The 23,237-nt window shown below is 40.9% G+C and overlaps 1 protein-coding gene across 2 annotated transcripts in view; it reads right to left on the reverse strand.

The window, feature by feature from the left end:
* sbf2 (SET binding factor 2) overlaps positions 1 to 23,237 on the reverse strand; it is a 78,461-nt gene that overhangs the window by 41,690 nt on the left and 13,534 nt on the right. For both annotated transcript variants that reach the window (XM_072464670.1, XM_072464669.1), the window contains exon 3: positions 1,408 to 1,545. In XM_072464670.1, coding sequence (XP_072320771.1) covers positions 1,408 to 1,545 — 138 coding nt within the window. The remainder of the gene's footprint in view (positions 1 to 1,407; positions 1,546 to 23,237) is intronic.

The raw sequence follows: 23,237 nt of genomic DNA on the forward strand, positions 1-23,237 counted from the left end.
AGATGCAGCACATTTCACCATTATTCTCCATTATTGTAAGGTGGTTAGATCGACAAAATACATTCCTCCAGCATCTGCCCACATTCTTCCTGGAGTCTCGTTGAGCAGATAAGGGCCGTTCATTTGGCGAGTTAAGCTTGTTAAAACAGCCTCACGTTTCGCGAACATCTTCATCAGCTTGGTTCAGAAATATGTTTGTTTTACTGGCACATGTGTCTGCACCACGCAAGACGGATTCAATTATAATGGGGCAGATGATCAGAGCGTGACGGTATCGTGGGGGTAAACCATATAAACATCTATAGATATTTGAGGATTTCAGTGGACACAGACTGTATATGGAAATACAGGATGGGGTCAAATAATAGACCAACCAGGTAGCGCTATACTTTTGACTACAATATTTTCATTTATAAAGCCTTTTGGGATCACAGATATATTTCAGATGCTCTCAGTTCCACACACAAGGAACTTAACTTGCAGTGTAAAAAATATATATGTAAATAAAATGTTAAATATACAAACTTTGCAATGATAAAAATTGAAGTCCATGTTATTCTACCGTAATAGAACAGAATGTCACAAAACAATAGTCCACAGTCACAAAAGGACCATTTGGAGATTTCTACTTTTGATGTGGTCGTCCAATATAAATCCTTACCACTGAAAGTCTCTTTCAAAAACAAATCAACACATCCCACAGTATGAAGGCATCTGAAACTGCACAGTAATAAAAAGTATGGCAACTCAGCTTTTTATTCCCCACTCATGAAATGGGGTCTAAAGTGTTTGAAGTAATTCAAGCTCAATAACAAGACCAAACATCTTTTTTATCTCACTCTATTTGCCACGGGCCAACAAGCTTAATAAAACATGATGATTTGACTGTTTTTATGTACCGGTATTAATTCACCTCAGTTTTACTTGGTAAGAACCTATTGAGATTTAGACCTCTATAATATCCACTCTGACTATTCAGAGAAGGCCCTGAATAGGCAGATGATGTGCTACTTCCAAAATATATATATCAGAATTTAGCACGAGTGATTTAGTTAGACAAAGGACACACTGTTCCACAGGCCCATCAGTAACCAGATCCTAGTACAACAGTATGAAATTAGATTGCCCTTTGCATTAAACTGGTCTGCTCCCAATAAAATGTTACCAGCCAAGAAAGGAGAGGTTAATGACAAGACTATAGACAATTTCATGTTCTTCGTAGGAGTTTATGGATACGAGACTTAACGTACAACTGAGGCTTAGCAGAAGAAATCACACTGAGGGGATAGTGATGTTGATAGTTTTGAAGCCATTTCTATAGCATAGAATAACTGGAATAGGAAATGTGTGTTAAGTACTGTGCACCAGAGTGACTTTCATGGCCTTGGCTGTGTTGAGAGCTCATACCTGCAGATTGACTTCAGCCTCATAGAAGGTAAGGCATGAGCAGTAGTGTCTGTCTGAATCAATGTCCGTCAACACAACTGTGAAAAAGCTGGGGATCTTCCTCTCTCTGGACAGCCTCCATCCGCTCGGCTGGCAAAACTGTGAACACAGACAGGAAAACATGAGTGGAAACTAAGACAAGGTCATTGATACACAATACTGAGGCAACACAATGCACATGTTGCATCATCTGCAATGATCAGGTCACAGCACAAGATATGACAATTAGACACCTTCGCGAAATTGAAAATAATGTATCTCAATATTTTAGGGAATATCCCGAAGTAGACATGTAAATGCAACAGAAATATGTTAGAACATGTTTTTAGATGTATTGCTTGAGGTTTAATTATCAGACAAATGTGAAAAAGGTTCATGTTTACCCTAAATGATGTATTCCATATTCAAATTTTGCATATCTTCAAAATTACATTCACAATATCATTGTAATACACTTGTTTTAGCGAGAAGAAAGAAAAAAAGAAATCACAACAATTTAAAAAAAAAAAGAGCTGCTGCCAGCCCAAGCTCCATTATGTCTTTTTTGAACTGTAGCCGATGAATGTAGGAAAAACATTATTCTATTTGGCTTGATAGCACACCAGCTGGACCAAAAATAGGATCAAGGAAGAAGAGAACAAATGCAGAGGAAAAGGAATGAGTGAAGAGAGGAAGGGGGACAAGGAACGCATCCTACGGCTCATACAATAGCACTCAGGAAATCTGCTGAAGGCGCTCAGAGTGTGTGCTCATGGGTGCTCAGAAACAAGCCAAGGACAAGTGCAGATAGCTGTGATCCTGTCCAAAACTATTCCAAATATGTCATTCATTGTTGTCCTGAAGAAGAGATAAGCACCTTTGGGAGCACATACCAGACGAGATCAGAGGAGATATAACATCCTGTGTATATATGTTGGGTATAAGCTCGAGAGTGACCTGCTCCGAGCACGTGGACGAGCAATTGTACGAGGTTTAATTGACTTCCTTTATATTTAATCACAGCTTCCTTTTAAACCACTATCTGCAGGCCAAGTCTGCTGAGACACTTCATGACCAGGCCAGAGCTCAGACTTATGCTGAACATGAAGGGAAATCATGACATCATTCAGTAGCAGCCAATACAGGTCTTTTTAACAAGGGCCCAGAATCCTCAAGTGCATCAGACAGGTTCGATGATCACTAAAACGTAGTGAACATGATCATATTTAAGGTTTTACTAAATAAATTTTCCCCCAATTTGAACATTTTGGTGATGTCTCTAATTTGATTCCTAATTCCTGGTTGAACATGAGCAGCAGATGTGACAACGGGAGAAGAAATTCTACAACCATACAGTAAACATGGGCTAAAATACATGAAAATGACACAAATAATATCTGAAAACAGCTTTTTTTGTAAAATGATTGTCAGAAAAATCTGTCCGCATGTAAATTGCTGCTTATTGATGGCATAGAGAAAGGGGATGTAACAAAAACTTCACAGATTCTATCACGCCAAACTAAGTCATAATTAGAAAAAACAAGAGGTAAATGAACAATGAAGAGTCAGACTATTAGCTGCTTAAAATATTTGCATATTTTGGTATTTTTTAACATTTGACATAGAATTTGATTTAAAATCCAATTCAATTAAATTTATTTTTCTAGGGCAAAAAATCACAACAGCAGTTGCCTTGAAGGGGGACAGTGAAAAACTGATTCAAATTAGTCTATTTAAATAAACCCTTCTTCTCGACAAGGAAATCGATCCATCTAGTCAGATAACTGCAAGAAAACCAGTGATAACAGCGATATAACAGACTAGCACAAAAAGCCTAAATTTCCCTTTTTTACAATTCAACCCAGACTAAACTTGTACAGCGAGTCTGCGTCCTGATCTGTACAGCTGAATAAATGATCCTGGGCCAGTCGGCAGGTTGCCAGGTGAAGTAAAAGCAGTGGCTGACAACATTTGTTAGCATGTCACTCGGTTACAGAACTGGAGTCGAGTAGAACAGGTGCAGTGGTCAGCAGACAGTCTACAACATTATGCACATTCACAAAGATGAAAATGAACACCACTTAATCCAACATTAGCTTCTAGTCAAGTGACTTAGACTCAACACACTTTGCATTGATGACAGAACAGGGTACAGGGTTGCCCTCTAGCTAAACCTCACCATGTGATGGCCAGTGATACACAATCTCATGCCTGACCTGATGTCGTCACAACACCACGCTAGGGGCTCAATATCTGAAGAACGAGTATTAACAGAATCATCAAGACATTTTGTGGTCTTTGATCACTAATTCAATTCAAAAGGTTCTAAGAAAATTAAACCGTTACCAGTTAGATTACATCCAAAAGAAATAGATTGTGCTGCCCTGTGGCCGAGCGGTTAATGCGCATATGCCAGGCTCCACTTGCAGCTGGCCGCAAGTTTGAATCCCGGCTCCCGATAATCTACAGCATGTCCTCCCTTCTCTCTCATCTGCATTTCACGCTAAGCCGTCCTATCTAATAAAGCCTACGGGCCCAAAAAATCCTTCAAAAGAAAGGGGGGAAAAAAAGAGTTAGACTGTCTAGGAGCCGTACAACTTTTAATAAAAACTAGTAAGTAGTTAAAGGTTGAATGGACGATTTTTTTGGCCCAAACCCGAGTCTAATTTCCTCGTGGCATGGACTGACTGCCGATTAGTCCTGCCACGTATCAATCATAAAACGCACCTACCGCTCACCTGCAGCCGCGTGTGGCTCGTCCCCATGAGCCGCACGTTTCCGCGTGTCTAAGCGCATTGATCTATCATAATATAGTTCCCTCAGTGTACAGGACAAAATGAAGACGGAGAAAGACTGTTCGAGCTGTCTCAGAAAAAGACGGAAATCTACGGGTGACGAGCGATGCGATGCAATCCGTCGCGCTAATAAACGGGGGAGTGCGCATGCGCACTTCCGCCTGCGTTCTCAAATCGCCAAAAAATCGTCCATTGCGCCTTTAAGGGTTAGTTTGTGCACAGCAACTGATCAACTAGTACAAAACAATAACCCATTGGCCTTGAAATCTAAAAACTTCAATCTTGGCCCAAAGGCTTTATTAAACCGTTTATTCTTGAAATGGGCATGAGAGTGCTACCCGGTGGTTGAGTGGTTAAGGCAGCAGCAGCACATTTGCCAGTCTCCATGAGCAAAGCGGCCGCAGTGCCGTGAGTTTGAATCTTGACTCTGGCAATTTACTGCATCTCCTCCCTTCTCGGTCATCTGCATTTCGCGCTAAGCTGTCCTGTCTAATAAAGCCTACGGGCCAAAAAATCCTTTGGAAAAAAGAGGATGAATGATGGGAGGACATGCATAAAGCAGAGACTCAAACTCAACGCTGCGGCCGGCTGCATGTGGAGCCTGGCGTATGGGCTACTGACTTAACCACTAGGCCACCGGGCAGCACATACCATGAATCTACCCGTTACATTTTGATTAAGCTTTATAGTTTTAGTTCTTAACAGTAGAGGTGCTCCGATCGATCGGCCGCTGATCACGTGTACAGAACTACGAGCTCACCCGCTAGTCTTTTAGTTCAAACATAACAGAGGTTCAGAGCCAAATGTGGCGTCCATTAGTCGTATGAAGTGACGCACGCTCAGATGCGCTCTTTTATGGCTACACAGACACCAGTGATTTACTCATTAAAAAGCAATAATTTAATGTGTGCCTTTAAAGTATCCAGCCATGGGCCTGTGAATGTTGTCGTGTCTTATTTTGCTGAGAAAATGTGCTTTTTGAAGCAGTAGTTACCAAATGGAAAAGCACATCATGGTTTTGTCAAAGTCGCGCTTGAAAGTGGCAAAAACACAAACACTATAGTCGTCCTCTACGCTCTCTTCTGCACGTAAACCTGCTCTTGTATCCACTCTGTTTGGCTGCGCGCCGCACCAGATGCACCGCTGTATGACGCGGACATGAACGGCACAAGTATTTTTTAAATTCACACAGTAAAATTGATAAGCAGAACCACATTAGTGCCTAAAATTGCCAAGAAAGCTCAGTTGATCCTATGAACTGGGGGATTACTATTAGAAAAATGTGACCGGTATACGTGATCGGCCTCAAATATCCTGATCGGGGCAACTCTACTTAACAGAAAAGAAAATTGTAATTTTTTTGCTACTACTGATACTGATTTCTTAACTACTGAACTTACACGTTTGATTTCAGTCTTGCTTGTTCTAAAATAATTAAGACAATTTTATTAATACAGTTATCTTCCCGTCTACCACATAATACTGTTAGAGTGGTAACAAAGTCAAGACGCACTCCTACTGGCAGGCTTTTAGATAGAAGGCCATCTTCCCGTATTTTGGACGGGGTATTTTAAAATATGGACGGGCATTTTCGAGAGCAGGGACGGCCACCGTGGCGCGCGCAGCGGCGCTACCCAAAGGATTATGGAAAGCCAATATGATCACACCCCGCCACTTAGGAGCAGCGTATCGTGGCGTTATTTACAGCGCTTTTACAAAATAAAGCAGAGCTTTTTAACGCGGAGCGCTAACATGGCGGCGACCGAGACCGGCCCCGCTGATACAGCTCAGGCAATAATTTTCTCTCTTGGGTCCAAATCCAAAGTGTACCCTAAACCTAACCCAGTGTCTGAAGCGTATCGAGGGCCACCATATAATTATTGTCTTTTAAGATAGTGATTTGGGCCGCCACGAGAGCCGCCATATTGGATTCTGTAACTTCCGTCCCGATTCCCTATATGAACTAGTGCCGACCATCCCAATAAAACAGCATTTCTAGGCATGCATTTTAAGTATTATTTGGTTAAATCGTTTGAGATTATTCTAGTAGATAATTCTAAGGACAAACTATATATTAAATTGTAATAATTTAACTTGAATATATACTCACAAAAGTAGACAAATGTGCTGTTTTAACTGTTCTATGACAAAATGACATGACTTTATTATTTTATTATGTTTGATTTAACAACATATTAAAGGCGGTATGGAAGATTTTTCGGCGATTTGAGAACGCAGGCGGAAGTGCGCATGCGCACTCCCCCGTGCGGACTGATACAACACACACGTGCGTTTGTTTATTAGAGCAACGGAGCGCATCGCATCGCTCATCTCCCGTAGATTTCTGTCCACCTCTGCGTCAGCTCGAACTGTCTTTCTCCGTCTTCATTTTGCCCCGTACACTGAGGGAACTATATTATGATAGATCCATGCGCTTAGGCACGCGGAAACGAGCCTGACGCGGCTGCAGGTGAGCGGTAGGTGCGTTTTATGATTGATACGTGGCAGGACAAATGATTTATCCACGCCACGAGGAAATATGATACAAAATTTGCTGAAAAAAATCGTCCATACCACCTTTAAGGAACAATAACCTGATTGATGATGCTAAAATAAAAAAAGCAAATTATTTTCTCTGTCGTTTAGTTATCGTGTCAACTATAAATAATAGTAAAATCATGATGTTTCTTATCTCAATCATAAAACAAACATTTGATATCGTGACATCCCTCGAAGAGTTGAAGGAAATCCCCTCTGGGGCAACGCTTGGTCAGGACGGAGTAGCTACATTCTCAAAGCATGACGAGACCAAAGCCGGAGCGGGCTAGATTAACATGACTCAGGGAAAAGCTGAAGTGCTGAATCACTTTTCTAAAAAATGTTTTGTTTTTTGATTAGATTTAGAGAACTAGAGGAGGATACATGACAGGGAGCACATTCACAACATTTTAATCAGGGCTAAAACATTTACAATCACCCAGGAAATGTCATTAGTCTTGCTCCTGTGCCACAACTGAGCTTAATGCCGCATTTACCGTATAGCATCTGATCTATCTAAACTTTCAAGATAAAATGTCTTGTCGGCACTGAACACTATCCAAAGCTATTATTTACAGTGAAATGTCAGATTAACATAAAACATGCAAGTAAGGACAGAGATAAAGAGAAGGAGGTTTAGCTAAAGTTGAGTTGCTACGTGAAAATGACAGATTTTACAATGTGTTCAGGAAAGTCTCACTGCATAATGTGCAGATTGTGCACTAGACATTGTAGTTCTATTCGATGTCTGCATTTGTTTGGAGGGAGCCACACGGCAGGAAGACAGCACAATGAGGGAAAGTGAAGTGTGAAGGGTCCAGGGCCAAACGGGGACTCTCCAGATGAGGTCAGCAGTGGAACAGCAATTCTATTACAACAAATGTGTGTATTAAGAATGTAATATCAACTGACGTGATGTTTTGTGACGTCTATAAAAGTAGTAAATAAATAAAAATCAAACTTTATCTTATCACATTAATGTGAAGAGGACATGGCACAAAATGTGATTACACTTAGATAAACTTAAAACTTAAGTTCGATTGGTATTATTTTTAATCATTATGCTTTTATCAGACATTAATGGAGCTCAAAGTCATTTCAAATATTTTACTTCATATCAATGACAAACAAACAATGTCTTTGGACGAAAGAAAGAACGGAAAGAGAGAAACATTTCAAGAACAGTTTCGATGAATTGCACATTTAGTTTTAAGAAAATGACTTGGTTTTGGTTGATATCGGGTCTCAGCATCTACTCGAGTATCAGTATCGGAACTGAAAAAGCAGGTTTGATTCATCCCTTGTGCTACCACAAGTCTAAGCCTTCGTCAAGAAAGCTTAAACTTTACAATCCAAATTTCATTAGTCATAGCATAGGCTTTTGTTATGTCAGCAAGTATTGCAACAGTGAATGTCCTTCACTAAACTGGAGCCCAATAGTGCACTGGGCTCTAATAAAAGCCAGTTTACTGTGGTACTGCCTCGCCGCTGTCACTAACACTTAAGGGTCCCTTCTCTGATCCGTTATGCAACAACAGACACATAAGGTTTACTTTAAAGGTTGATATTTTTTGCCGCCTGCATTGATGGACCGCAGCGATTTGATTTAAAAAAAAAAAAAAAAGATAAAGAATGTCACCGGAAGACATTCTTCTATAACAGTTCGACTTTATTGTTTCCATGTGTGAGTTAGAAGATGAGGGAGGACAAGTATTTTTAGGACTTTAACAGGCAAACAGGCAAGATAATGAGGACAAGATATTTGTTGAGCTCATTACCAGCGCAAATTCCTTGTTTTTTTTACTTCTTTCAAAATATGTAATAAATTACAAACTGTGATAAAATGTGAATATATGAGTATATTTCTGTGATGTATTTTATCTGCATAATAGTGATATTTTATCTGCATCATTAGTCTAAGAGAAGAACGGGTGTGTGACAAACTGCATTTGTGAAGGGGTCGTAAAGATGGGCCAAAGAATGTTTACCCAAGGCTCAATCTCTACGGAAAAATACCAAGTGCCTTGATGTGAAGCTGACCAATGAGAAATGTGACCCGCCTATTCCAGAAGATCTAATAAAACCAACCAGCATGGGAAAAAACAGGGTGAGACGCAGGAGGATCACGCAGGCTGCTTACCACAGCTTGCGTGATCAGTTCCCGCGTTTTCTCCCATGCATGCCATACAAATGTCTGACATTTCTGTGTCGTTTCATATTCTAAGTTGAATTGTGTTCTCTATGTGTTAAGGAATAGCATCTGGTGTATGTCTGATTCCATGACACAAACAAATTTGACACATGGAACTAAAAGAGCTATCTTCCTGTCGATGATAAATGTCTTCCATTTTTCATAATTATTGTGTATTTAGGGTCACAATTTACTTCCATCCCTTAATTAAGGCTCATATGTTATCACCATCACTCGGGTCACACAACATTCCAATCTTACACTTTCCAAATTAACAAATACACCAATTAGAAAATACAGAAAGCACTTCCCGTATCTTGTTCAGGGAAAGTCGGTAGATTGATCCATTACTATTTAATGCCCAACATGCCTCAACAGCATCTCAACAGGCCTGTATCTGATGCCAAACTAAGTGACTGATAAGAACATTTAGTATGATATAACAATATGCAGTGGGTTATGTAAATATTTGTAAAACCAAGAATGTGGCCCAAATCAAAGAAGGAAAGGCAATGCTTCAAATTTTCCACTATTATATAAATGACCCAGCTGAGGTCATATCTCTGGTTTTCAAAACATCAACAAGAATCCTCTGTGTTTTATGGTATTATCAGATTGTAGTTCATCTTTGATCTGTCGTGGCAATGTTTAATAACTTACATTTTATTTGTGTTATCTGCTGAGAGAACATCTGACTGCTAAAGCGCCAAAAACAATCATCGCCAGCAAAGCACATTGGAAAACATGCAAGATGTCAACAACACCTCTGGTTGTTAATTTGGCTTGATGACGATGTGCATAATTACAATTTAATGCAGTCATATATATTTGAAAACCCGCGAAACTAAGAAGGTGTCCCTGGAGTGGGACCGCAAAACTCAAGACACACTTGTACAAGTCCCAAGTCTAAAATAAGAGTGTGTCAAAATACAGGAAACGTCTGCAAGGCAAGAGACCATCTTATTTGTCCAAACAGATCATATATGACTGGCATAAAAGCACACACGTATTCTTGATGCAGATGCCCCGTCGAAGTGTCTGATTCACCCCTAAATGTTGTCACAAATGTTTGCATTGCATAGGCATGCTTTTGTGATCTGGATCATTGATTGGTCATTGACTGGCGTGCACAAACAAGGTACAAATGTTGACACAATTTTGTGGAAAATCAAACAGTAACAAGTCAATAATCAATTATTGATTATTATTGAGTGCACAAACATTTCCACTCGTTTCAATGGTTCGGGAACATTTAGAGGTGAATCAGACAGACAGTGCAACGTCACACACGTCTCAAGTGCAGAAAAATGGCTCATAAAAGATGCATGTCGCCACTTTAGCCTGTAATAGCAGCTAGCTACATCCAGTGGCTGTGTGGCCCGGATGTAGCATCAAGTGAGGTGGCTCCATGTGACCGCGCTGACCAATTAGAGGAAGAACTGCTAGAGAAGCAGCGTGATACAGAGCGACCCAGAGCTAAAGATTTAAAAGCTTACGCTCTATGGGAAAAATGCTTTCTGGGCTGCCTTTCCAATGGACTGGCCACTGGGGCGGACTCACGACAGGTTTAAGGTAGCACTATCCTCTCCAGTGAATTTAAATCTGTGAATTGTTAGCCACATTTTAAACAAAGCTAAAAATTCCCTCGGTGATGACGACAGTACTGTCTCAAAGTGTCAACAAGACATCAACAAAAGTTGTGGTGCCGGGATTTGATATTACACAGCGAGTTTATTGCTGCAGCTGTGTTTTACCTCAATCAGCTGAAGTCTGGTAAACACTGTTGTTTTCATGTGTAAAAAGAAAACATCCAAACAGCCTGCGCTCACAACGAAGAGAACTGAAAGAGCGGTATAAACATCTTTGTGCTAATGTACAATGGCTGGCCCACGTCACAAGACTCGGGGCGGGACTCTGAGCGCAGTGAGCTGCTCTGAAACAGGTGCTTCCTCAGGTCACGGCAGGAGACCATTTACTCACTGTACCCCGCTGTCCTGTCCGAGAATATGCCAGGACAACACAACTCGAATGTTCAAAGAGGAACAGCACGTTACATTCACATTAGTAATCAAATCGTAACCTGAATTACACACAGGAGATGTCACAGTATACAGTGTAAGACCTTCGTGTTACAATTATGATTAGAACATAAATCACAATTTTATCTGAAGTTTATTGGCTCTTTTTTTAATTTGTCCTTGTTAGTCGGTTCAAAAATATATATATATATGAGAGAAATGTGATATCTGAGATGAGATGTGTGTGTGTGTGTGTGTGTGTGAAAAAAAAATATATATATATATTTTTTTTTTTTTACAAACTAACAAGTACAAATTCAAATAAAAGAGTAAAAGAGCATCTATTCATTAGATAAATGTTAATTTATTAACTTATCTTAAAATAGAATTTGTGGGCCTTGCTATATCAGTAATATGTTATTGGGACCTGAATAACCGGGATTATCGATTAACCGAATAATCTTGACATCCATATTACACAATGGATTTGTCTGCATCATGTTAACACATTCAAGGATGTCAATATAATTTGGTCAATTCATAATAATAAACAATTACAATAATAAGAACAAAATATAGCCGCAAGCGGCAATGATCGGCCCTCGCCAAGCCGCCGCCACGCCGCCGCCACACCGCCGCCACGCCGCCGCCACGCCGCAAGAGGAGCTAACGCGCCCCAATTGTCCTTTTATTACGCCTACTGCTGAATCTGTGACGCTGTCACATCTTCTCCCCTTTGTTTTACCATCAAAAAGCTATTTTATTTTGAATTCTTGGCAAAATGTGCGGCTTTGCCGCACAGACACCGTGACTCTTTGAATGAAAATGTGGATAACTTTTGATGGTCCACCCCTGAAGAGGAGTCTCACCAAATTTCAGGTTAATAGGGCTGACGCCCTGGGAGGAGTTTGTGAAAGTCTAAAGTGTAAACATGTTCTGGCGATTTCCCCATTGGAATAACATGAAAGGTTTCGGTCATCGTTACGGCAACGCCATAACAATTATGACATGGGTCTCATTGACTTTTTTGATGGGGATGCTAAAATTGAGTTGTGTGTCAAATTTCATATAATTTCGCAAAACTAAACATTTAACCTCCATATAAAATCTGTAGGGGGCGCTGTGGCGCCAAATGAATTTATTTCACTTCAAGTAGGTTTAGGGCAAAGAGTTTAACAACTGATTCTAATTTGACGCAATTCGGACTTTATCTGCGCAAACGGCAGAAATTTTAAATATGGAAGATTTCTGAAATTCTAGCTACAGTTTGCGGCTTTCGCCGCACAGAGACCGTGAGAGGTATCAATGTAATTTGGATAACTTTTGATGTCCCACTCCTCAGTAGCATTTTCACCAAATTTCAGCTTTTTAGGGCCAACGCCCTGGGAGGAGTTTGTAAAAGTACGACGTTTGGAAAAACTCCGAAGTCATGTTTAGCCATTTTTGAAGCAATATGGCCGACATTTGGTTGGGCGGACGGCGTTGCCATAATAATATTTTTTACTTCTCTTGTCACCATCTACCTCTGCGCCAAATTTCATGATTCTACGATCAGATTTTTTTTTGGGTCATTTCCCATCTCTCAATGCATTTTTGGTACATTTGGGGGCGCTGACGCGCCAATTTTTTTTATTTTAGAAAAGGGAAATAGCCAGAATGTAGAGAGGCACGATTTTTAGAGGTGTGAACATTTTTGTGACTTTTCGTCAATGTTCACTGGGTGAAAAATAGGGGGGTTGGTCCCGAGAAGAAGAAGAAGAAGAAGAAGAAGAAGAAGAAAGAATTAAAGCCGCAAGCGGCATCCAACGGCCCTCGCGGGCCGCCGGCCTTCCGACTCTGCGCTTTCGACTTGATAAAGATGGCGCCCTTATTGTGTGTTGAATTAAAAAAGAACTTGACAGACGGGGACACATTGGACATGGCCAATCCAGTGCAAATGAACACAAGTGTCAGTCAAATTTGCTGCGCCGCCGCACAGAGACCTTAGCACTTGGAATAAAAATATGGATAACTTTTGATGCCGCGCTTGTGTAAATGATATTTCCCAAAGTAAAGCTTGATCGAGCTATTGCCCACAGAGGAGTTCATTAAAGTGTGAAGCGTAAATGTGAACATTTCAAGGATTTGGCGTTTTTCCCATTTGTGACAGTATATTTGCAGCTCCACGGCACAGAGACCGTACCACTTAAAATCAAAATATGACTAACTTTTGATGCCCCGTTTGTGTAGATGATTTTCCCCAAATATGAGCTTGATCGGGCAATCGCCCTAGGAGGAGTTCGTTAACGTGTGAAGCGTAAAAATGTGGTCATTTTAGAGATTTCGCTGTTTTCCCATTTCTGACATATATTTGCGGGTCCGCCACACAGAGACCGTAGCACTTAGAATCAAAATATGGATAAGTTTTGATGCCCCGCTTGTGTAGATGATATTCTCCAAATATGAGCTTGATCGGACAATCGCCCTAGGAGGAGTTCATTAAAGTGTGAAGCGTAAAAATGTGGTGATTTGAGCAATTCTACGATTTTCCCATAAGGATAACATGGGATGTTTCTGTCAACGCTACGGTTACGCCGTACAAAATATGACTTTGGCTCTCATACTTTTATGATCAGGATGGCAAATTAGAATTTTGTTCAAAATATCATGTCATTTGGAAAAACTCTATTGTTTATAGACCACTCTGAAGGCCAAATAGTCAGAATTCTGGGAAACGTTTGCGGCTCCGTCGCACAGAGACCGTAAAAGTTATCCTTAAAATTTGGATAACTTTAAATGCCCCACTTGTCTAGAGGACGTACACCAATTTTGAGGTTGGTGGGCAAAACGCACTAGGAGGACTTCGTTAAAGTGTAAAACATAAAAATGTGGTAATTTGAGAGATTTTGTGGTTTTCCCATAGGGATAACATGGGAGGTTTCTGTCATCGCTACGACTACGCCGTAAAAAATTAGGCATTTTTGTGATTGGCTTTTGTGATTGGGACGGCAAAGTAGAATTTTGGGTAAAGTTTAGACAATTTTGGTAAAACTAATTTTTGACCTTCAATGTTAATTTAAAGGTCACTCTGTAGGGGGCGCTATCGCGCCCATTTCAATTTTGTCAGCCTAAACTGGTCCAAACTAGAAAGTTTAACAACTGATTCAAATTTGGTCCTAATCGGACTGGTTTTGATCAAATGGGAACAATTTTTAGATCTGCAATATTCCAAAATAAGTTGTCCAACTTTGCGGCTGCGCCGCACACAGACCGTAAAAGGTATCTCAAAAAATTGGATAACTTTAGATGTCCCACTTGTCCAGAGGACGTACGCCGATTTTGAAGTCGGTGGGCAAAACGCCCTAGGAGGAGTTCGTCAAAGTTTGACGTAAACAAAATGGCTAACTCAGCTTGTTTTCATTTTCAAAGGAAGATGGCGGCCATAGGGTAAGTCTGGGGGCGTGGCCACAATAATATTTTTTTTTTGTCCTCACGAGAGGAATGCGTGTCCCGAATTTCGTAGCTTTACGACAAAGTTGACCTCGGGGCGTCTCCCATAGGCGCAATGTATTTTGACTTTTGTCGGTGGCGCTGTCGCGCCATTTTTTAACGAAAAAAAAAATGGCCCAGAAAAAATCAAATTTTTCGCCGATTCTGAATTTTGGGCAAAGTTTGGTGAGTTTTTGAGCATGTTCAGGGGGTCAAATTAGAGCTCAAAAAGCAGAAGAACAAGAAAAATAAAAATAATAATATTTTTAGCAAAAACAATATAGCCGTTTCCACTATAACAACAAATTATACATCGTTTGAAAGCTCTAAGCCTTCCCCATGCCGCCATGGGGTGGAATCATCATTACGAGCGCTTACGCGCTCGTCACTCCCCATTCCGTCGGGATGCCCCGCCCACTCCCCATAGACTTCCATTGATTTGAGCAGATACAAGCATGGCCCATGCCTGCGGCATGGATTCTCGCGTACAGGACGATGCCAGGAGGGTTTTTGGAGGAATGCAGCGCTTCGCGCTGCTGTTGTCAACAATTTGTGAATGGGCTACGCCCATTCACAAATTGTTGACTATTTCTGTCATAGCAGGAGTAAGTATGCATGATCCATGCCTTCGGCATGGGCTAGTTCACTGTACTTGCCAGGGGCGACGGGGTACCAAACATGCGGGCTGCGCCCGCATGTTTGGTCAGACAGTTGCAACGCTGCCTTCGGCAGCGTTGCGGGAGCAATAGGCCCTCCCCCTGCTGGGGCTCGGGCCTAATAATATTCCGATGCGAAAACAATGTTTCCCATTTTTCAAATATCATAAACTATACATTTTCGGAAAGCGCTCGCGCTTTCCTACCTCATGGTGTGGGTTCCTGGTCACTGACGGGTACTTTCGTTAATTTTGAGTGGGCTCCGCCCACTTTGTGTTTTTGGCCCTCTATACAGTAATAATGTTCATTTTTTGCATTACATGCTTATATGCACGGAACATGCAAGAGATGGGGAACGTATTCGTGAGCTACTTAGCGCAAATGAGTGCTTTATATGGGGATGACGACCGCTTCGCGGTCGTCATCTCAATGTAAAGTGCTCGTTTAGTGCGCAATTTTGCACGGGCTTCGCCCGTTTACAACGGTAATGTTCCATTTTCCTACTACTAATTAGTATGCACGGGGCGTGCATGAGTGAAGGAGTGCGTTAGTGAGTGTTTGGAAGTGGGCGAGCGCTTCGCGCTCGATTTCGTGCGCACTATGTGCGCACTTTCACAGCCGTGCTTTGCACGGCCTTACGAGATTAATAGGCCTCTCGCCAGCTTGTGGCGCTCGGGCCTAAATATATACATCAAAAAAATTATTGCGAGAAACAACCAAAAACCATTTCAATTAATTTTTTACTCAAAAGAGGAAACCCAAAATCATATCATTCAGAAAGCTTGATGGATCGTATCTCCTTAGGACCTAAAGTATAAAGTATATACTTATTTAGTATTTAAAAGTTTATTGCATAATAGTGTTAGTTTATTCCTCTCTTTTCTTCCCGTTTCCTACGATGTTTACATTATTTCACACACACAACTTCCCATGTATGTGCCACTCAAATGAACTGTCTCGTCTCTCTCATGATTATGGTATTCGGTTTATGTCTGTAATGTACTTTGTGTTGCATTATACTACTCTATTGTCTGTTTGCTACCATTATTGTTCACCTGCAATTGTCTTCTGCATCACGAAACTAAAAACAAAAATAAATACAGTTTGATTTCCTTAAGCTGGTTACATAGGAATGGTAATCGTCTTCAATTCACATAGTGCAATAGATCAAGGCAAGGCAAGGCAAGGCAAGTTTATTTGTAGAGCACATTTCATACACAAGGCAATTCAAAGTGCTTCACAGCAGGAAAAATGCATTCAAATCACAAAGAAATTACAGAAATACAATAAAATTAACTAAATTAAAAATTATAAATCCAACTGATTTTCTAAACTAATAAAATCACAAACAAAAGAGAAGAGTGCAAAGAAAAAATCCCTTCAGCCATATGCGCAGCTAAACAAAACTGTTTTTAGCTTAGATTTGAACATTGTCAGAGTAGAAGCCTGTCTCACATCTTCAGGAAGACTGTTCCAGATTTTAGCTGCATAAAACTAAGATAAGATAATCCTTTATTGTCCCACATGGGGAAATTTCATTGGTGCAACGCAGGTAGATACAGAGGTAGATACAGAAGAACAGATCACTTATAGGAAGTCTGAAAAACACTTTCAGTAGAAGATCTCCTATAAATAAATAAAAACTCCCATAGACAAATAAATAAATAAATACCATTGCATGTGATCTCGACAGTAATTGCACATGAATATGAAACGCAGATTCCCCATGTTTTGTCCTGACTCTGGGCACCAGCAGGAGGCCGGTCCCTGAGGTCCTCAGAGTCCGAGATGGTTCAAATGGCACTAACATATCCAAGATGTATTTTGGTGCTAGGCCATGGAGAGACTTGTACACAAGCAGAGCTGCTTTAAAGTCTATTCTCTGAGCCACAGGGAGCCATTGCAGAGACCTGAGAACAGGACTAATGTGATCATACTTCCTGGTTCTAGTCAGGACCCGAGCAGCAGCGTTCTGGATGTACTGCAGCTGTTTTACAGCTCGTTTGGAGAGACCAGTGAGCAGGCCGTTACAGTAGTCTAATCTACTGGAGACAAACGCGTGGATAAGTCTCTCTAAATCTGGTTTTGACACTATATTTTTGATTTTGGCAATGTTTTTTAGATGGTAAAAAGCTGCTGATGTTATTGATTTGACATGGCTATTAAAGTTCAAGTCTGAGTCCATTATTACCCCCAGATTTCTAATTTGGTTTGTAGGTTTTAGAGCGAGACTCTGGAGGTGACCGCTAACACTTTCTCTTTGTTTCTGTGGGCCAAAAACGATTATTTCAGTCTTGTCTGAGTTCAGCTGGAGAAAGTTGTTTTGCATCCACAAACTGATCTGTTGGATGCAGTGACAGAGTGAATCTACTGGTCCATAGTCACCTGCCGACAGTGAAACATAGATCTGAGTGTCGTCTGCATAATTGTGATAGGACACATTTTCACTGCGTATCAACTGACCCAACGGCAGCATGTAGAGGTTGAGCAGAAGGGGACCCAGGACTGACCCTTGGGGCACTCCACAGGTCAGGGTCATGTGGTCTGAGACACAGCTACCAATTTCAACAAAGTACTTCCTGTCTTCCAGATAGGACCTTAACCAGTTTAGGGCAGTGCCAGTGATGCCCACCCAGTCCTCTAGTCTCTGTAAGAGGATCCCATGATCGACAGTGTCAAAAGCAGCACTCAGATCTAACAGAATTAAGACTGAGGCTTTGCCCGTGTCAGTGTTCAGGCGGATGTCATTTGTCACCTTGACAAGAGCAGTCTCAGTGCTGTGATGAGGTCTAAAACCTGACTGAAAAACATCAAATGAGTTGTTTATTAAGAGGAAATCTGTGAGCTGTTGGTAAACAACCTTTTCAAGGACTTTGCCCCAAAATGGCAGATTAGAGATGGGCCGGTAATGACTCAGTACTGCGGCATCAAGACTGCTCTTCTTTAGGAGAGGCTTTATGACCACAGTTTTCAAAGACATTGGGAATGTTCCAGATTGAAGCGACATGTTAACTATGTGAGTGAGTGGTGCTAACAAACTGTTCAGCACAGACTTTAGAAATTTGGTGGGTAACACATCAAGGCAGCATGTAAATGAACTCAGACTGGTGATGATCTCATGGACAGTTTTGTCAGTTACTGGTGCAAAGTGAGTTAGCTCTAAGTGTCTTGGTGGTTTTAGGGTAATTTTTTGCATTGTGGGATTTATAGCGTTTTTAATGCCCTGAACTTTGTCATTAAAGAATAATGCAAACTCATTACACTTGGATGTGGAAATGAGTTCTAACGGCAGCTGAGCTGGAGGGTTTGTTAATCTGTTTACTGTGGCAAACAGGACACGCGAGTTGTTACTGCAGCTTCCAATTATTTCAGAAAAATATCTTTCCCTAGTTCTACATAAGATTAGGTTGTACATGTTCAGCTTTTCTTTGTAAATCTCTTTTTGAACCTGGAGCTTTGACTTGCGCCATTTCCGTTCGGCCCTGCGGCACTCCCTTTTCTGTGCCCTGACCGAATCATCATTTCTCCACGGCGCCTTCTGCTTATTTTTAACCATTTTAGCCTTTATAGGGGCGATGGTGTCCAGAACATTCAAAACACTAGATGTAACAGAGTTCAACAAATCATTTACATTAGAACATGAGACATTTTCAAAGTTTATCATTTCCATAAACAGTGCACCTGTGCCATCACTTATGTGTCTCCTCTGAACAACTGCAGGACCAACCGGAGGTTTGGGAGAAACAGACAGGTCAAAGAAGACACAGAAATGATCAGACAGAGCAACATCGATCACATTAACATTTGAAATATTTACCCCCTTTGTAATTATGAGATCTAGAGTGTGTCCTTTGCTGTGGGTGGGGCCTCTCACATGCTGAGTAAGACTGAAGGTTTCAAGGACAGCATCAAGCTCTTTAGCGTTTCTGTCACAAATATTATCAACATGCACATTGAAATCACCTGTAATGACCAAACCATCAAAGTCTGTGCATATGACTGAAAGCATCTCAGTAAAATCATCAATAAAACTTTGGCAGTGCTGGGGAGGCTTGTATAAAACAATGAAGAGAATGGATGGAGACCGTTTTAGCTCCATTTTAAAGGATACATACTCAAATGATGAAAACACCCCAAAAGACAACCTGCGGGTAATTATTTCATCTCTAAAGACAGCACAGACTCCACCCCCTTTTTTGTTTTCTCGTGTTTCAGATTCAAACTTAAAGTTGGGTGGAGCAGATTCTATCAGAACTACATTTCCTGTGTTTTTGTCAAGCCATGTTTCAGTTAAAAACATAAAATCAAGATTATAAGAAGAAATAAAATTATTAATTAAGAGAGATTTGTTACATAAGGATCTGACATTTAGCACAGCAAGTTTCAGACTAGTTTCAGTGAGACTGGGCTTTATCTTTTCACAGGGAATATGAATCACATTTCTCAGATTGGGCCTGACTCGCATTTTGTTTTTCCATCTGTGTGATGATGTGGCTACAGAAATAGCACTAGGGGGGGCTCTTTTTACATAGGGCCCCGGGTTGGTTTGATTTTTAATGTGACAATAAGTTCCGGCAACGCTGAGACCCAGTGCATCCTAGCTATGGGAGATACCAGGTGAAAGGCGAGGTTGGATGGGTGGTGGGGCTTTTGTAGCCAAGGAGAGTTTGGGACCAGGTGAGAGGCGAGGGCGGATGGGTGGTGGGGCTTTTGTTGGTGTAGTCGTCATAGCCCTTGCTATATTGGGCGTGAGTGGAGCCATCTTAATGCCTGATTTGATCAGACTTTCAAAATGGCTGGGAAGGCCCATGGGTGAGAGTGGAGATGAGAAGGAGAATGATGAATCTTTAGTGGGAGTAGATGTTGCAGGGGGAACCCAGGGCTGGTGTGAAGGCAGGGGCGATGACAGGGATGTTGTTGGGCTTGTCACAGATGGGTCCAAGGCCTTTGAAGATTGTTCCTTTGCTGGAGGCGGTGGAGGTGAATGTGGAGCAGCTGGAGCTGAATCCTTTGCTGGTGGTGGTGGAGCAGCTGCTGATGAATCCTTTGGTGGAGGCTGAGGTTGTGGTGCTTTTGATGTTGAAACATTGGCTCGGTCTCTGGCTGATGGAGCAGGAATTCTTCTCTCATTCCTCTCTTCTCTAACTATCTGCTCAGGACCCTGTCCAGGCCCAGTCCAATGCCTCAGAGCGTGGAGCAGGTTCTCTGTCAGCACCCTCACTCCACCTCTGCATAGGTGGGGGCCATTTCTCTTAAACAGGTCCTCTCGTTTCCAGAATAGATAGAAGTTCTCAATATAGTGTAGTCCTCTCGGGGAACACTCTTTGGACAGCCATGTGTTCAGCTGAAGAAGCCGGCTAAACTTGTTTATCCTCCTGTCGATGTTTGGAAGAGGTCCACTTATGAATGTTTTGATTTCCATTTTATCAAGCACGTCGAATAACTTCAAGAAGTCTTTTTTCAAAACTTCAGTCTGTTCCCGCCGCATGTCCACTGCACCCACATGCACAATCAGCTGTTTAGCTCCTCCATGCTTAGCCATAATATTTGGAAGGAGTGACGTTATCTCAGAAACAGTGGCGCTTGGAAAAGAATGTGTGTTTATCTTTTCATGCGTCACGTGACTTATCGCGCCGTCCCCAACTAAAACAATCTCCGTGACCTTGGCTTGTGGCACAGTTCCTCCTTGCTGTATTTTGGCCACGTCATCTTTCCTTTTTTCATTTAATTCGATCTCTGAAAGTGGTAAAAATCTGTTGGTGAGCTGTATTTTAGGTGACTTCACGTTATCTTTGTATCGTTTAGGCTTTGCTCCAAGTTTGTTCCAAGAAACAGCCTGGTCTTTCTGGTTTTTAGACAGTTTTGGAAACGACACAGAGTCACTGCGGTTTAGGTTGAAAGTAGCAGTTTTTCTTGTAAAAAGTGTGCTCTTCTTACCGTCGGTTGACACAGGAATGGTATCGTGAAGAACTTTTTCAGATTCCAAAACAAATATCCGTGTTTTCAGCTCATTAATTTCTTGTTGATATTTCCGACAGCGTTCACAGTCTTTCTCCCTTCTTCTCCCGGACATGTCGCTGGCGTCAGATATGTCGTTAAAACTGGAAAAATGTTCTTAAAATCCTTGGTTTACTTGAAAAAGTCTAAAGCAAAAATGTTTGGAAGACAAAAACTGATTAAAAAGCTAAATAAATAAGGAAAGCAGCGATAGCAAGCGGAGCGAGCAAAAAAGCGTGTGCACTCTTCGGAAGCAGGATTTCACTTTTGATGATGATAGTGACAAAAGAGAATAATAAGCGGTAAAACAAATCTATTAAATATTATAATGAGCAAATTATGTGGATTACATGATTTTCACTTTAACTCTATTCATAGCATTTAATTGAAAATGGCAAATTAGACTAGACAACTACTATTTAAAACTACACAATAAAAATGAAAAACATTGCCATTACAGTCACTTTTTTAATTTGTGTTCCTTTCATTTCCTTCCGACTTCTTTCAGTGGTTTTGAGTGTGGAAAGTCCAGTTTGCTCGACGACAGCTCTTTGTTTCCTGGTGTGTTTGGCCCCATTGGCACGGCGAGCATTGATTACTCATCTGTGGATCTTCCTGTCAAACACATGATCCCATTGGAACTGCATCCTGCCACTCGGAATGCACTGTTTAGTTTCATTGCCGTAAACATCATAGGACTCGACGACGTGCGCTGCGACATGTCAAATTATGGCCATTTCTGTGAAGTGATCTGTTGAGTGATTCAGCCGTGGTGCATTCTCTCATCCGTTTGCGATTTGGACAGGGGCCTAAACACTAACGACGCCTGAAGACTTAATGATGATGAACAAGGCGATTAGCTTTGTCATGAGCCGCTCATCCCAATAAACAGCTTCAAATAGCTTCAAAAAGTCCTTCAACGACTATAAATAAAGTGTCACAACAGGGTCACTAAAAATGTCTCATATGTTCTGGAGCCAGCAGTTAATACATTTTCTGAATAGCTTGTCTTTCCCGGACATTCAGACGTGATTGCAGCAGGATGGGGGGAAAGGGAAGGAGGTCAAGAAGTCAAACTCTGGACGAGAAGAATGAAAATCTTTAGCTACAACTATTTTAATTGTTGGTAAAAGAAACATTGTACTAAACAACAGAGTTTCCAAACCAATTTAGAACCCATATGAATACATTTGAATGGGATATTTTATTTAAAAAAATCTTAATAATAATAATAATAATAATAATACATTAATATGCATTTATCTAAGAAATTAACACTGATTTGAAAGCTCATAGTCTCTTTCCCTCGTAGACTGACTATTATAGTATGTTATAATTGATTGTAGAACCGGTACACTAAATTTATTTTCGATCATTTAGTAGAATTGTAAAACAGTCATATTCAACGAAGTCAAAGACAAAAACACCAGGACCTAAAACAAATGTTCTTCAGATAAGGTTGGTTAAAGCTATGAACACAAACTGTGAAATACGTCACAGAGAAACAAAGTAACCAGTTCATGTTATAGCAGCTGTTTTCAGACACGTAGCCGATAGTGTCAAAAGATCTCGGGCAGAAAAAAATTATATAATCTTCAAAATAAGGCAGACGGCATAAGTAAGGGTAGACTAAAGAATTTTCACTGAATTGCCTGCGTGGTGCTGTACAAAACGTGTTGACGAGACACTGATTGATGGCGTGTCCTGTGAAGTCTTGTCCCTGACGTCCGCTGGCTACATGTGTCGAGTTGACCCTGGTGTTTTACTGTGAACTGCTCAGGAATGCGTCTGACCTCATGGACAAAATACTCAAGACGTCTCCGTCCGTCTTGTCACGTATGTCACTGTGGCCAAACGCAAACAAACTCCACTCGCATGCAATTCACCCGGAGCAGCCTCCATCGTGGGGACTTAACACGTTCAATAAATAAATTAACTGTTTTTTTGTTTTTTTTAAGTTCTAAGAAGACTGCTCAACAATGATAGGATTTAATTAAAAATAAATAAATGCTGGAGCAACTTTGAAAATAATGTCAATCTTTGAATTATATTCCTCAGTTGTCTGAAATAAGAACATAAACAGTGTAATGCCAAGTTTTAAAAAGCGTAAATAAGGGTTTTGTTTGAATTTATTGGAAGGACGTACTTT

The sequence above is a fragment of the Eucyclogobius newberryi genome, unplaced genomic scaffold (assembly GCF_026437365.1).
Source record: "Eucyclogobius newberryi isolate DKJ021-1_F unplaced genomic scaffold, fEucNew1.0.hap1 SCAF_5, whole genome shotgun sequence".
Lineage (NCBI taxonomy): Eukaryota > Metazoa > Chordata > Actinopteri > Gobiiformes > Gobiidae > Eucyclogobius > Eucyclogobius newberryi.